The 17,500-nt window shown below is 36.7% G+C and overlaps 1 protein-coding gene across 2 annotated transcripts in view; it reads right to left on the reverse strand.

The window, feature by feature from the left end:
• Positions 1 to 1,906: 1,906 nt before the first annotated feature.
• Positions 1,907 to 17,500, reverse strand: part of sepsecs (Sep (O-phosphoserine) tRNA:Sec (selenocysteine) tRNA synthase) — a 19,201-nt gene continuing 3,607 nt past the window's right edge. The window contains exons 3-11 of one of the 2 annotated variants that reach the window (XR_012382321.1): positions 17,168 to 17,286; positions 15,923 to 16,081; positions 15,532 to 15,689; positions 14,395 to 14,497; positions 14,171 to 14,300; positions 10,887 to 10,978; positions 7,127 to 7,220; positions 5,531 to 5,621; positions 1,907 to 2,325 (exon numbers count right to left, since the gene is read on the reverse strand). Coding sequence is in view for 1 of the 2 variants with exons in the window: in NM_200154.1 (NP_956448.1) it covers positions 2,064 to 2,325; positions 5,531 to 5,621; positions 7,127 to 7,220; positions 10,887 to 10,978; positions 14,171 to 14,300; positions 14,395 to 14,497; positions 15,536 to 15,689; positions 15,923 to 16,081; positions 17,168 to 17,286 (1,204 nt within the window). In the remaining variant the exon portion in view is untranslated. 2 annotated transcript variants of the gene reach the window in all.

A 17,500-nucleotide genomic window follows, 5' to 3' on the forward strand; every position in this document is an offset into this window, starting at 1 on the left:
TAGACTTTCTCCAGAAGCAAAAATATTATCAGACATACTGTGAAAATGTCCTTGCTCTGTTAAACATCATTTGGGAAGTATTTGAAAAATAAAGCAAAATTCAAAGTAGGGCGAATAATTCTGACTTCATCTGTGTGCGCTGCACTGAAACTACTGTGTAGCTTTAACATTCATTCAAGTAAATATTAAATCATTTTTAAATACTGATATATTTTCAAATCTGTATTGGCAAATCTCTAAAAATGATTTAATATTTATCTTAAAAAAATTTTTATATTATTTATTTCAATACTTATTTAAATATTATTTATTCTAATATTTATTTTAATATCTATTATTTATTTTAATATCATTTTTATAACAATTTTGTTATTATTTGTTTTAATATTTATTTTAAGATTTTTTACAATTTATTTTAATATCTATTTTAGTATTTATTTTAATGTCATTTATTTTATTATCTATTTTAATATTCCTTTTACTATTTTTTTTATATCTATTTTTATTTTTATATTTTATTTTAACAATTTATTTTAATAACTATTTTAATATTTATTTTACTATTTATTTATAGTTATTACTTTAATAACTATTTTAATATTTATTTTACTGTTTATTTTACTATTTATTTTAGTATTTATTTCAATGTTATTTATTTCAATATATATTTTAATATTTATTTTAAGTCTATTTTAATGTCTATTTTATTATTTATTTTAATATCTTTTTTAGCATTTATTTTAATGATATTTATTTTAATATCTATTTTAATATCTATAATTTAATTAAAAATGTTTTAAATATATATATATATATATATATATATATATATATATATATATATATATATATATATATATATATATTTAAATTTTAATGACTATTTCAATATTTAGTTGAATATTTATTTTAATATTATCTATTTTAATATTTATTTAAATATTCATTTTAGTATTTATTTTAATATTTATTTTAATGTTGTTTATTTTTATATTTATTTTAATATCTATAATTTATTTTAATATCTTTTGTTTTAATCTTTTATCTTAATATCTATTTTAATAATTATTTCAATATTTATTTCAATATTTATTTTCATAATATCTATTTTAATATTTATTTAAGTATTTATTTTAGTATTTATTTTAATGTTATTTATTTTAATTGTTATTTTAATATTGTTTTTTTTTTATATCTTTCATTTACTTGAATATTTATTTTAATATTTTTTATTTTAATATCTATTTTAATATTTATTTTTAAAAGCCAAAACTGATCAAACTCCTAAATAAAAGTATCTAAATAATAATAATAATAATAATAATAATAATGTGCCATAAAATAAAATAAAAAATAATGATAACTGTTATATACTTTGTTATAAATATTTTTTACAAAATCATTATTTTGATACTTTTGTCATTTAAATAATAATAAAATATTAATATTAAAAATAATAACAACAAAATGTACCATAATATTAATACATTTTAAAATAATTATTCCATCCATGCACCCATCTTATGCTTATCCAGGGATTGGTCTCAGATTATTGATTCATTTTCATCAGGGGTCACCACAGCAGAATGAACTACCAACTCTTCCAGCATATGTTTCACACAGCGGATGCTCTTTCCAGCTGCAACCCAGTACTGGGAAACATCCACACACTCATTCACACACATACACTACGGCCAATTTAGTTTCTTCAATTCTCCTATAGCGCATGTCTTTAGACTGGGGGAGGTGAAAACCCACGCCAACACGAGGAGTACATGCAAACTTCACACAGAAAGGCCAACTGACCCAGTCGGGACTTGAACTAGCAACCTTCTTTCTGTGAGGCGACAGTGCTAACCACTGAGTCACAGTCAAAAATCAAATAAAAAAAGCCAACAGCACAGGATGATTTAAAACAATGAAATCATATTTATTACTATCTGTCCAGTTACACAAAGTGCTTCAGTTTAGCACAGATCTATCATAGCCTTATGCGGATAAATCAACATTCAAACACAACACACACACACAGCATTACAGCCACAATATCATCATAAACATCCCTACACACGCAACTCTGTGGATCTCTGTGGGCTCTCCTCCAGCTCTCCATCTTCCGCCTCCAGATCTGCAGGGTCACTTTTCTCTTTCTTCAGGATTTTCAGGCATTTCTCCAGTCTCTTCATGCACACGGTGACGTCTCCTTTGGTTATTCCGATAGCAGACGCAGCGTTGAGGTATGGGCAGGGGTAGGCCTCGGAGTGGGACATAAAGCCACTGAAGGTGTGTCCACTCACAGTCTGCTGCACTCCTAACGGGACCACCCTGACAACAACACACAAAATACATCATCATCACCATTATTATTATTATTATTATTATTATTATTATTATTATTATTATTATTATTGTCTATGCCATTTAATAGTATGAATGTAATCACAATCAGAATCAGAAAGAGCTTTTATTGCCAGGTGTGTGTTTATTTTTTTAACACATTTCGGAACATAATAGTTTTAAAGGGCAACTATTATGCAAAAATCATAAGTGGTTTAAACACAGTTGTAAAATTGGTAAAAATGAATTAATTCTCTTTTTGAATAATCACATGTTTGCAGGAACACTTTGATTGACATTCTCCCTTTGTACGTGGGCGGGAAAGCCCCGCCCACTAGTGACTATCTCTCCCTCATTAGCATAGGACATCAATCTTGTTTTTGAATCTGACACATTTGTAGCTCCGCCAATTGACCCGCCCACTGCCTTACCTAAACCCAACCAACAGTGTTTTCAAAAGCACCGATTAAACCGCCCACCGCCTTCCCTAAACCCAAACAACACTGTTTTCAAAAGCACCGATCGACCCGCCCACCCACTTCCCTAAACCCAACTGACAATGTTTTCAAAAGCACTAACTGACCCACCCACTCCTCAAAACCCAACCGACAGTGTTCTCAAAAGCACCAATTGACCTGCCCACCCCCTTCCCTAAACCCAACCCACAGTGTTCTCAAAAGCACCAATTGACCTGCCCACCCCCTTCCCTAAACCCAACCCACAGTGTTCTCAAAAGCACCAATTGACCTGCCCACCCCCTTCCCTAAACCCAGCCCACAGTGTTTTAAAAAGCACAGATTGACCCGCCTACCTCCTTCCCTAAACCCAGCCCACAGTGTTTTCAAAAGCACAGATTGACCCGCCTACCTCCTTCCCTAAACCCAGCCCACAGTGTTTTCAAAAGCACAGATTGACCCGCCTACCTCCTTCCCTAAACCCAACCCACAGTGTTTTCAGAAGCACCAATTGACCCGCCCACCCCCTTCCCTAAACCCAACCCACAGTGTTTTCAGAAGCACCAATTGACCCGCCCACCCCCTTCCCTAAACCCAGCCCACAGTGTTTTCAAAAGCACCGATTGACCCGCCCACCCCCTTCCCTAAACCCAGCCCACAGTGTTTTCAAAAGCACAGATTGACCCGCCTACCCCCTTCCCTAAACCCAACCCACAGTGTTTTCAGAAGCACCAATTGACCCGCCCACCCCCTTCCCTAAACCCGACCCACAGTGTTTTCAAAAGCACCGATTGACCCGCCCGCCCCTTCCCTAAACCCAACCCACAGTGTTTTCAAAAGCACCGATTGACCCGCCCACCCCTTTCCCTAAGCCCAACCCAGTGTTTTCAGAAGCACCAATTGACCCGCCCACCCCTTCCCTAAACCCAACCCACAGTGTTTTCAAAAGCACCGATTGACCCGCCCACCCCCTTTCCTAAGCCCAACCCACAGTGTTTTCAGAAACACCAATTGACCCACCCACCCCCTTCCCTAATGCCAACCCACAGTGTTTTCAGAAACACCAATTGACCCGCCCACCCCTTCCCTAAACCCAACCCAGTGTTTTCAGAAGCACCAATTGACCCACCCACCCCCTTCCCTAAACCCAGCCCACAGTGTTTTCAAAAGCACAGATTGACCCGCCTACCCCCTTCCCTAAACCCAACCCACAGTGTTTTCAGAAGCACCAATTGACCCACCCACCCCCTTCCCTAAACCCAACCCACAGTGTTTTCAAAAGCACCGATTGACCCGCCCACCCCCTTCCCTAAACCCAGCCCACAGTGTTTTCAAAAGCAGATTGACCCGCCTACCCCCTTCCCTAAACCCAACCCACAGTGTTTTCAGAAGCACCAATTGACCCGCCCACCCCCTTCCCTAAACCCGACCCACAGTGTTTTCAAAAGCACCGATTGACCCGCCCGCCCCTTCCCTAATACCAACCCACAGTGTTTTCAAAAGCACCGATTGACCCGCCCACCCCCTTCCCTAAGCCCAACCCAGTGTTTTCAGAAGCACCAATTGACCCGCCCACCCCTTCCCTAAACCCAGCCCACAGTGTTTTCAAAAGCACCGATTGACCCGCCCACCCCCTTTCCTAAGCCCAACCCACAGTGTTTTCAGAAGCACCAATTGACCCGCCCACCACCTTCCCTAATACCAACCCACAGTGTTTTCAAAAGCACTGATTGACTCGCCCACCCCCTTTCCTAAACCCAACTCAGTGTTGTCAAAAGCACCGATTAACCCGCCCACCGCCTTCCCTAAACCCAACCCACAGTGTTTTCAGAAGCACCAATTGACCCGCCCACCGCCCGTCCCTAAACCCAACCTACAGTGTTTTCAAAAGCACCGATTGACCCGCCCACCAGAAGCTATCGGAGGCGTCAAACTGCCCCATAGCGTTCGTTTTAAAAGCGAAATGCAGCCATATGTACATCTAGCTACATATTTTGCGTTCTCCAGAAATGTATACAGGGGTATGTATTCACAATAAGCCTGTGTTGCTTGTTCTACTTAATTGTGCCATCCTAATATTATCACTACGATGACCAATATCTTACCAGTAGTAATTAATTGAACCAGTTCTGTAAAAAATGATGAGTCAAACGGTCCAAACAGATGGCAAATATCTTTATGAATTAATAACATTTTACACTTTCCAAATTCACAACAGACTTTCTTTGTTCGGTCTTAAACTCTTCCATGATATTTATTCATTGCACATCCATCACTGCAGATATAGAGTGTATAGCTTTTGACAGGCTAAAAGGGGTGAAGAGGATAATGCTGAAGCGAAACCCATGAGAACGAGAATGACTCCCATTTAAATAATGAAAGCGGACGGCAGAGAGAAGATTTCATCAATATTACAGCAGGTCAGCCGCTGTCCGGCGGAAAATATAAACACACAAAATGCAGCTTTGGGATGTGGAAATATTCATTCAGTCAAATCTCTAGCACTTAAGAAGTGAGTTGTACACAAAAGCTTCACCATGGAGACTGAAGCCACACCTTAAATGTCATTCAACAAACACAGATTTCTGCATCACAACTATTCATCCAAAGGTTAGTATTTAGTTGGCTTCATAGAGTATATGATATTAGGTTTAATGCCATGCGAAAACTGAGGAAACCTTTTAATTTCCCCTCTGATGTGAAATTCTAAGATAAATATAAAAAGGTCAGAAGCTCACCTGGCTCCAGAAACCTGCCTGGTGAAGAGCATGGAGCCCAGCTGAGTGACTGCAGAGCTACTGTGGGCTTCCAGATGGTTCAGGGACATCGCTGGAGAACACAAGAACACATGCAGTTATTTGAGTTGTGATATAAACACTCGATGAAAAGCAATGACAGCATATAATCATGCAGACTGTTGGAGGTTTTCCCTGTTGGGAAGAGTTACAGTCTGTGTAAGACCTTTGAGCACTTACACTACCTGATAAAAGTCTTGTTGTGTATAAAAATCCCCGTTGTATGAGCAACAAATAATAACTTGACTTGGAAAAGTGGCAGAGTGGATGATCAACATCAACAGCCTGAGATATCAAGACTTTTGTGCTGCCCATTACATTACAAACCACAGGAGAGGGACAATTCTCCAGCAGGATAGCGCTCCTTCTCATACTTACAGCCTCCACATCAAAGCTCCTGAGAGCAAAGAAGCTCAAGCTGCTCAAGGATTGGCCAGCCAAGTCACCAGACATGAACATTATTGAGCACGTCTGGGGTAAGATGAAGGAGGAGGCGTTGAAGATGAACACAAAGAGTCTTGATGAGCTCTGGGAGTCCTGCAGAAACGCTTTCTTCTTCATTCCAGATGACTTTATTAATCAGTGATTTGAGTCATGTCAGAGATGTATGGATGCAGTCCTCCAAGCTCATGATGGAGTCAGACACAATATTCATTCTGTCTCCACTGCAGCAGGACTTTATATTCTATACTGGACATTATTTCTGTTCAGTGATGAGACTTTAGTCTAAGCAGAGTCAGACCTTACTGTCCTAATGAAATCATTCAAAATCAAGACATGATCAGATTTTATTGTGCTCAAACAAGTGTCATCTAGAGGCCTTTGCCTTTCATATAAGCCATATCAGACAACAAACGATCAACTAGAAGCCCAGTTATTATTTGCTGTTCCTAAAACTTGGATAGGCAAAAAGACTTATCAGGTAGTGTACCTTCATATGTCTGAAACAAATCAAAATAAGAAGCTCAGCTCTCAGAACATATTAAACACAGTAAGTGTATTTCTGCGCACACACACTATAATCTGCTGCTTAACTCCATATAAAGGCCAGAAACGTCAATGCACAGGTCTATCTAAAGGGTTAATGCAGCCAACTAATGATCAACAGTACAAATAATAAATTTGACCTCTTCCCAACAGGGAAAACCACCAACAATCAAGATGTTATGCTGTCATGGCTTTGCAATCAAAACATGTGGTTATAATGGAAGTCAATGGGGTAAAAACAGCCGCCAACATAATGAAAGGGGAGTCAATTTGAACAATAAACAAGTGTTAAATTGTCTAAATGGTCTTTTATTTCATTTTGTTCTTATTTTCCACAAGCCTGATTCAGCAGTCGCCAATAGCGAAAGATGGAGCCAGATGGTGTATTTACAGGATCTGCCAGCAGGGGTTTACGCCAACCAGCCAAACCTTGAGCCTCATACCCAAAACATTTCTGCAGCTATTTTCATTCACTACAGCAGAATGCGTGTTAACTGAGCGTTTGTACAGAAGCCTTCAGCCGTTTGCTCTACATTATGCATGACTCCTCACCCAGTGATATGGGGTTGTGTGGTGTTTTCAGCAGTCTCTCTCCGTGTCTCGCGGCTAAAGCGCTCAGCTCCTGCGCCAGATGCCCGTACAGCTCCTGCGGGCCACACAAAATTATAAACACAGTTATAAATAGCTCCACACACAGCGCTTCTGTCGCACTTTCTGCTAAAGGTGCATGTTTTTTGGGTTTGGCGTCTGCTGTCCTACAGTAAACCCAGCAGCTGCTTCAGCTTTCCAGCCTCCTGTACCTTTCCCCCACGCTGAATTATTGGATTTATTAAATTTGGTACAGCTGAAGTGAGAATTATTAGGATGATTTAATCTTATGGAATTATTTTCCACTAATTTCTGTTTAACGGAGAGCAGATTTTGTCAACACATTTCTAAACATAATAGTTTTAATAACCCTGCTGAAAAAAACAGCTTAAACCAGCCGAGGCTAGTTGGCTGGTTTTAGCGGGGTCTTGGCCACTTCCAGGCTGGTTTCCAGCCATTTCCAGCCTGGTCTTAGCTGGTCAGGCTGGTTTTGGCTGGACTCTCAGCCTGGCTAGGCTGATTAAGCTAGTTTTAGCTGGTCATCTCCTAGCCTGACCAGCTAAGACCAGCCTGGAAATGGCTGGAAACCAGCCTAAAAGTGGCCAAAACCACTCTAAAACCAGCCTGGTCAACCAGCTATAATCAGCCAATCAGCCTGGGCTGGTTTAAGCTGTTTTTTTCAGTAGGGAACTCATCTCTAATCACTGATTTATTTTATCTTTGTCATGATGACAGTACGGGGGTCCTGCAGGTTTCACCAAGTTAAATTTAAGACTTATTAAGGCCGTTATGGATGAAATTTTAGACTTGTACAGGGTTTAATGCTTAGGATTTTTTTCGAATATCCCAGCAGGGAAAGATTTTCACTTGTCCAATCAAAATGATTATAATTTACTACATTTAATAATACAATAATAATAATTTAATAATAAAATATATAGGCCTGGTCAGTGTCATGATCACCAGCGATCTAACCCTGATAGTGAACACTCACTATCACCCAGAGTACAATCCTGTCACCAAAGGAACTACAAATCCTGTCATGCACCACACACTCACACCTGTTCCAGTTCTTCTTTAAATACACACACATACAGCTGGGAGCTGCTCAAAGACTGATTACATGGGCCATATATACAGCACACAAACACACAGGCTGCGTCCGAAACCGTATACTTTCATCCTATATATGCTAAAATCAGTATGCGAGCCGAGTAGTTTGACCGAATTCATGGAAATGTCAGCTTAAAGTGACATTTAAAGGCTTAACTAGGTTAATTAGGTGAAGGCATGGTTATTAGGTCAATGTATATCAGTGGTTTGTTTTGTTTCAGCCGTGGTGCGATCCTTCAGATCGTCGTTTTGAACTGCATAACGTCATTTCCCTCCAGCGTGCAAAAAGTAACTCTGATACTGATTCAGGGTTTAGAAAAGTTTTGATTCTGCATTTTTGGCCATGCTGGTCTTTCAGAAAGGAGTTCAGGATGATGCAGAGTTTGCCTGATCTCTCTGTCAGCGGTACATGCGTGCTTCACATGTACGTGCGAGTGACGCATCTGTCTGCTTAAAGAGGCTGCGCAGAAATACACATTTAAATTTGTTGACAGTTTGAGATGCCTGTGGTAAATGAGTTATTTGTCGACCTGACAATATTTAATTGAACGAAATTTTTCAGTTTTATGCCTTATCCAGAATATATAAACACATTTAAACACATTGAGATCATTTACGTAATCAGCACTATTGGAATGTGAAGAGACTTTCAACCAGCCCAACAACACGTTTCTGAACACAATCCCCTACTGCACTGTTTAAAATCAGCCCATATTAATAGTTTGCAACCACTTACCTTTAAAAAAATAAAATAAAATAAAAATCCAATGCATCATTTTTTTCAGTGCAGCATGTGATTTGTCATCTGAAGTCGAATGCATTTGCGTGCACAGAAACCAGCAGCGTTTGCAAGAGCTGCGCTTCACCACTGGGAGCAATTATAGATGAACTGAAGGAGTCGAAGCCTTATTATAATGCTTTTAGCGAGACGACTGAGACCTACAGGGTGAAAATAATAACCTGCTGTGCCTGTCTGTTCGTAATATTACCACCGCTTCGACATTTAAATCACACTTCTTCCATTTTTCCTCCTGAAGTAATGCATGGCTTTGTTTAAATATTGTTTACATTCGTTCATTTTTCTTCAGCTTAGTCCTTTATTTATCCTGAGGTCGCCACAGCGGAGTGAACCGCCAACTATTCCAGCATATGTTTTACACTGCGGATGCCTTTCCAGCCACAACCCAGTACTGGGAAACACCCATGTACACTCATTCACACACACACTCATACACTACGGCCAATTTAGTTCATCAATCCCCTATAGCACATGTGCTTGGACTGTAGGGGAACATGCAAACTCCACACAGAAATGCTAACTGGCCCAGCCGGGACTCGAACCAGCAACCTTCTTGCTGTGAGGTGACCATGCTAACCATTGCGCCATCCAAACAAACTTTCATTTTACTGTAATGCAAATATGATGCAAATAAGTGTCTGAAAGCTTTACATTAAGTCGTTGTTATGATAAGTATATTTATTTAAAGCATGTAACTTCTGTGAAAGCATTGTTTTCTGTCTTTTGAAACCTGCTGGGCCGCTGAATCTGACCACAAAGACCATCTTATATGATCCACAACAGCTGTAAATTATTAATAACCGGATGCATTAGTGGTAAATCAATACTCCATTTCTTATGTCTAATGGTGTTTTCTTTAATAATACGCCCACCTGTCTCTATACTTCTCAATCAGGGATTAAAGTGATTTCAATTATTTATGTTAAAATATTTCAGAACTTACCCGAAATTAAAATAAATAAATAAATTACAACGTAAACTGAAATCATTTATTTTCCCCCATCGAAATAATAATGCGCTGCTTTTAATCATAAATGTTGCTCATGGTCATGAAAAAATTAAGCAATAAGTTTGGCAATTAGGCACTTCGATGCTCGAGTATCGATATATCGATACTTAGAAGTTTCTAATTTGGTATTGATATTTTTTTAGGTATCGTTATTTCAACTATATTTTAATAATTTCTGCATAACTAAATGCTTTAGAGAAGAAATAACAAGACGGGAGGGTGGCGGGAGATGGGTCTGAAATACGGGAGACTCCCGGGAAAAACAGCAGTGTTGGCAGGTATGTTACAGTGTGCAATAAATAATATATTGGTTCTTATTTTTCTTTTTTCTTTTCATCACACGTCTTTTTTCATCATGCTGAGACACCCATAACTGACTACATCATATAACAAATTAACAGATATAGATCATTTGTTTTGTGAGATTTTAGTGATGCATATTTTTTGGATTTAACAACTAAAGTAGAGGTCTGCGCAAGAAGAAATTTCTGAATAAAGCGTGGGAGCGGTCGGTAACTGGTTTAACTTTGGACGGAGCGGGCGGCCTAACAAGATCGCTCCCGACTCCCGAGCGAGCGAGCACGCGTATGTATGTATGTGAATGAGACAACGTGATACTGCGTTTAGCTAGCGTTCGGCTAGAAAACGGGGTGGGATGGGCAGCGGGACAACAAATGCTAAATATAAGCGGGAGCGATCGGGTTCGGGCTAAAACCTGGTGGGAGCGGGCGGGAGCGGGATTAAAAATTTAGTCCCGCACAGATCTCTAAACTAAAGTCATGCCGAAATATGTATATATTCACCTTTCTGTCCGCCAGGAGTTTCTTGTATCCGTTTGCTCCCAGTGTGAGCAGTGTGATGAGGACATCTAGAGATGGAGACGCAGACGCTCGACCTGCATAAAAACACATCAAATTAATCCGTGTTCGATAATTCACTTTTAAAAAGTAATTAATTACTAATTAAAGACACTCTGATGTCTTTACGGTTGCATTATGGGATGTTGATCTTTGCTCTGTCGACTCTTGATGTCGAAAATTCATTTCTACAGTTTAACAAAGTGACTTTTATTGACATTTTAGTAGTTTGTAATAATATAATATTATTATTATTATTAATAATATAATGAAAATAAAATAATAAATAATATATAATATAATACAATATAATAAATAATATAATATAATATAATATAAAATAATTTAATACTAATAAAAATATAATAAATATTAATATAATATAATATAATATAATATAATATAATAACACTAATAATAATAATAATATAATAAAATATAATATATTAACACTAATAATATAATATAATATAATATAATAACACTAATAATAATAATAATATAATATAATATTATATAATATAATATATAATAACACTAATAATAATATAATATAATAACACTAATAATATAATATAATATAATATAATATAATATAATATAATATAATATAATATAATATAATATAATATAATAACACTAATAATATAATATAATATAATATAATATAATATAATATAATATAATATAATATAATAATTATATAATATATAGAGAAATAAGTGTGTAAAATAACAGGAAATATACTGGATGTTTATTACAAGGTTTCTGTAGTGTGATATACAACACAAACCCAGGCGCAATATAGCACCGCAAACTATTTTAAATGTTAATAAAAGTCACTTTTTCCATTTTTTCGAGGTTAAAAGTTGTTGGAAGAAAGATCAAGATCTCATAATGCAACTCAAATGCAGAAATAAACACTGACAATTAAAACAAGAGTCACAAAATACAAAAAAACTGCTCATTTATGGATATTTCTGACAGTGAAGCATCACAAAACATATGATTACAATTGCAACAGTAGTCTGAAAACTATTTTAATGCACTAAATTACTAATTACAGCAACACGGTGGCTCAGTGGTTAGCACTGAGATCTCACAGCAAGAAGGTCGCTGGTTCAAGTCCCGGTTGACCCAGTTGGCATTTCTGTGTGGAGTTTGCATGTTCTCCCCATGTTAGTGTGGGTTTCCTGCGAGTGCTCCGATTTCCCCTACAGTCCAAACACATGTGCTATAGGGGATTTCTGTGTGGAGTTTGGAGCATCCGAATGAAACCAACGCCAACAAGGGGATTTGTAATTTGTAATTTGTGAGTGAAAAGTCAGTAAGAACCGTAAGTCAAAACATGATCAACAAATTTGAATACTGGTGTGATGATAGTCATAATAACAGAAAAATTATTTATTTCATTCATTCGTTCTTGGTCTCTATTTCAGAAGTCACCACAGCGGAATGAATCGCCAACTATTCTGGCATATGTTTTACGCAGCGAATGCCCTTTCAGCCAGAAACCAGTACTAAGAAACACCCATACACACTTATTCACACACACACTCACACATTGCATTGGACTGTGAGGGAAACCGGAGCACCCGGAGGAAACCCACTTGGACTCGAACCAGCAACCTTCTTGCTGTGAGGCCATAGCGTTAACCACTGAGCCACCATGTTATCCCTAGAATATAAAATTTCATATTCAAAACAATTTTACAAGCACAATTTGCTTTCCGTTCATCACAGCGGTTCTCGTCAGGCATTTCAGAGCTGAAGAAACAGCGGAGCAGATTATAAGTGCGTTCCCCTGTCTGACTGACTCACTGAATCAATAGCAGCAGCAGTGCTCGGGATTTCCACTGCAGTGCAGAGAAAGAGGGAGGAAAAGAGTGTGCGGAGAGCCAATTGGAAACAACCACCGGCTCAAAAACTCAATCTAGACCTCAGAGAGGGATTTTAATGTAACAGCACTGCATATTACTGCATGGCGACAGTGTGTGATACTTATTGCATGAGATAATGCGTGACCCTGGAGCACAAAACCAGTCTAGAGTCTAGTTTTTGGAAATTAAATTTCAGGAACATCAGATTTTTGGCTGAGTTATGACTATATTTATATTAAAATACTAAGAAAATTGCCTTTAAAGGGCACCTATTATGCACAAACCACTTTTATAAGGGGTTTAAACTCAGTTGTGTGGCAGCAGTGTGTGAATATAACCAGCTTCTAACGGTAAACATTAATTAATTCTATTTTTATAATAATCAAACTTGGTAAAACAGATTAAATCTTTGAAAACTGTTATAAATCTGTAATTTTATAACTCTCTGAAACTGACGCCTTTAGGCTTTGATTCAAATTCTGCCATTTTGGTGACTGTCGCTTTAAATTCAAATGAGACTGTGCTCTTTTCAAAAGAGGGCGGAGCTACAAATGCATATGCATTAGCATAGTGGAAGATGCAAAACTTTAATGGCTGATGGCTGCTTCTCACTTAGGGCGGGTTATGCTAATGAGATGGTCACTAGTAGGTGGGGCTTTTCCCTTTCTGATGACACATACAAAGCATGTCAAGTGTTTTTCATCAAGCGTGGTTATTATAAAATAGAACTAATTACTGTTTATCATTAGAAGCTGGTTATATTCACACACTGCTGCCATATAAAAGGGATGTTTGCATAATAGATGCCCTTTAAAAAACATCCATTATTAAGAAGCTTAATCTTAACAACAAAAGATCCTATCAATGTCATAACATAGAATATCCTTTAATAATGCAGTTGACGGCAAAAATCAAGTCAATAACGTCAGAATGAGAGCATAGTTCCTAGCAATATTGGCTTAGACAATAGTCATTTTTAAATTTCTATCAGTCTTTCATTTCAGTCAGGAAAAGGATCAAAACTCTTTTTTTGCAAAATGCTAATGGTCTAATCCGATTCAATTCATTATGCTAAGCTAAGCTAAGCTAAAAGAACAAGAAATATGCTGAATGCATTAACAAATGGTTCAAGTCAACTGTTGAACTCAAGAAGACATGCAAAATTAGCCTTTTTCAAAAAAAAAAAGATGGAGTGTATCTTTAAGGGGTTATTATGTTATTGTTGTAATTCAGACTATTCACCTGCAAATGCACCTAAATAATAAATAAAATAAAATAAACGCAACTGCTTTCGTTTGTAACAGATCACTCACACACTACATAATTAGTGTTTTTGGAGAATGTGCATACCTGGGTAGATCTTACTGATCTCCTGAATGAAGTTTTCATCAAACCCAGCGATAATTGCACCGCCGACTGGGACCATGAAGTTTTTATCCAGACTTTGGACAAAGGCATCGATTCTCCCTACCCGAGCCCCCTATAAAAAGGTAAGACAATTTCGTTTTAGTGCAATTAAGCTAATTGCTGTAGTAAATTGGCTAAAAATTAGTTCAATAAAGGTAAAGTGTTACCTGCTGAATAAGGTGCATACATTTGGACGACTGCACTCCATAAGCGTTATTGACTATGTGAGGAATATCATGCTTGGCACATAAAACCGAGAGTTCCTCTAACCTGTAATAAACAAAACAAATAAAAAGTATTTAAAATCAATTAATAAATGGATCTGATCACTAAATAAATTTATTTTTAGAATAAAAAAATATTGACGAAAATTAAAAAATATATATTTTATCTAATATAATCTAATCCAATAAAATGTGATATAATATAATTTATAATAAATATAATATAATACAATATAAAAATATAATAAACATAATATAATATAAAGAAAATATTATATAATATAATATTATATATAATAGATATAATATAATATATAGAAAATAAAATATTATAAATATAATATAATAAATAAAAAAATAACATATATAGAAAATATAATATAATATATGATATAATATAATAAAATAATATCATATAATAAATACAATGTAATATATAATAAATATAATATAATTTATATAATATAATATAGTATATAGAAAATATAATATAACATAATATGATATAATATAATAAAAATAATATAATATAAGAAATATAATATAATAAATATAATATAATATAATATAATATATAGAAAATATAATATAATATGATATAATATGATAAAAATAATATAATATAATATAATATAATGAATATAATATATAATAAATATAATATAATATATAGAAAATATTATAAATATAATATAATAAATATAATATAATATATATAGAAAATATAATATAATATGATAAAAATAATATAATATAATATAATATATAATATAAAAGAATAGAATAGAATATATAGAAAATATAATATAATATAATTTAATATAATAAAAAATAATATAATATAATAAAATTACATCGCAGATATTTATGCTTAAGGTCTCCATGGCAGTTTCTTAAAAGATTACAAATAATTTGACATTAGACGTTAGTGAGAAAAGTATTATTTTATAACATCTTTTTAGCTGCTCTGTCCTTTAAACGGTTTTAATTGTTAGTCAGTATGTGCCTTTAGAGCATTAGCATAGCTCAATGTTTGCTTTAGTCAAAAAAATCTGTGTTATTTTGCTCAGTGGTTTTGACCTGCCTGTCAGGGACACGCGGTGCGAAACAGGAAGTGGTGGAATGAACACACAGGATGTTTTCAGCCCCGAACTCCTCAATCTTCCTCTCCACTTCCTCCAGATTCGTCCTCAGCTCGTCTCCTTCCAGAACATTCTCGATCACCACAGGCTCAAAGCCTTACAAAAGGGAAATATTCAACATATTTACTACACATAAAAGTACATTGCTGATGAATGCTTGACTTCTAGTTGAACTAGAAGTCAATTTATTATCTGTTGTTCCTAAAACTTAGATAAATGAATAGTCTAATGAATGAATAGTCTAATTTCTAATCTCTCTTCTATGTGTTCTACCTATACTCTGGGCTAGGAATGAAACTGTATTGAAAGCTGTGGTGAGTGAATCTTACCAGCGGTCACCATAGACTTGAAACAGGACTTCTGGTCAATGCGAGGCCAGAGAATATAACGTGCTTTTGGTCTCCTGTGTCTGAGCGTGAGGAAACACAGCGTGAGGCTCATTCCTGTGGCCATCGGCACCACGAAACACGAGGACACGCTGCGGACGCCTGTCAACATCAGCACAAACACACCAGATCATCAGAGAACAGCCACGGCTCTTACTGAAACATTAGCCAGTAAACCCACCTGCCAAGCTACCTGAAGAAAGCAAGAGTAGCAAGCGTTTTCAAAGCAAAGCGTGCTCAAACCTAATGCTGATTTGATTTAATGCAAGTTAATTGATAAATAAAACGCTTTCATGCATTACTTTTGAAAGCATCCTCATTTTACAGTATTTTTACACAAGACCTTGGGTGAAAATACTAGTGGCCTAAGACTGGTGCACACTATTGTACATACATGTATTATTCATTCATTGATTTCCCTTCGGCTTAGTCCCTTATTTGTCAGGGGTCACCACAGCGGAATGAATCGCCAACTATTCCAGCATATTTTACGCAGCGGATGCCCTTCCAGCCGCAACCCAGTACTGGGAAACACCCATACACACTCATTCACACACACTCATACACTACAGCCAATTTAGTTTATTTAATTAATCTATAGCGCATGTGTTTGGACTGTGGGGGAAACCGGAGCACCCGGAGGAAACCCACGCCAACACAGGGAGAACATGCAAACTCCACACAGAAACGGCAACTGACCCAGCCGGGACTCAAACCAGCAGGCTTCTTGCTGTGAGGCTACAGTGCTAACCATTGAGCCACCGTGTCACCCCTTATACATTCATTAATTTTTTTTTCAGCCTAGTCCCTTTATTAATCAGGGGTCGCCACAGCGGAATGAACCGCCAACTTATCCAGAATAGGTTTTACGCAGCGGATGCCCTTCCAGCCGCAACCCACCACTGGGAAACACCCATACACTACGGCCAACTTAGCTTACCAAATTCACCAACAGCACATGTGTTTGGACTGTGGGGGAAACCGGAGTACCCGGAGGAAACCCACACAAACACAGGGAGAACATGCAAACTCCACACAGAAATGCTAACTGACCCAGCCGAGGCTCGAACCAGCGACCTTCTTGCTGTGAGGCGACAGTGCTACCCACTGCGCCAGCCTTATACATTCATTATATTATATATTTATTGCATAAAAATCGGTCCCAGTGCAGAGCATTAGTGACAGTACCTGTGAGCTTCAGCACGTCCAGAACTACTGAATTAGTGATTTTATTCAGAAGACTCGAACCGGCGGCTTTCGGCTGAACAGCTGCGATGTCACCCGACCGACCGATGCCATGGATCAGCCTGAGGAGATATTAGCAGAGAATTTATTTACAGCTTTTCTCAGTTGCTTTGGTAAATCTCTCAGATCGGAATTGAAATTTGCAAAACAGTAAAAGTGCATTTCTCAAAACAATAAGTACAAATAGCAAAACACCATGAATTAACTGCAAAAGTTAGCCTCTTGCTCAAAATCCTTAGTTCATCTCTTAAAACGAAGTTTGTGTGTCAATGAAAG

Source organism: Danio rerio, chromosome 7 (genome assembly GCF_049306965.1).
Source record: "Danio rerio strain Tuebingen ecotype United States chromosome 7, GRCz12tu, whole genome shotgun sequence".
In the NCBI taxonomy this organism is placed as follows: Eukaryota; Metazoa; Chordata; class Actinopteri; order Cypriniformes; family Danionidae; genus Danio; species Danio rerio.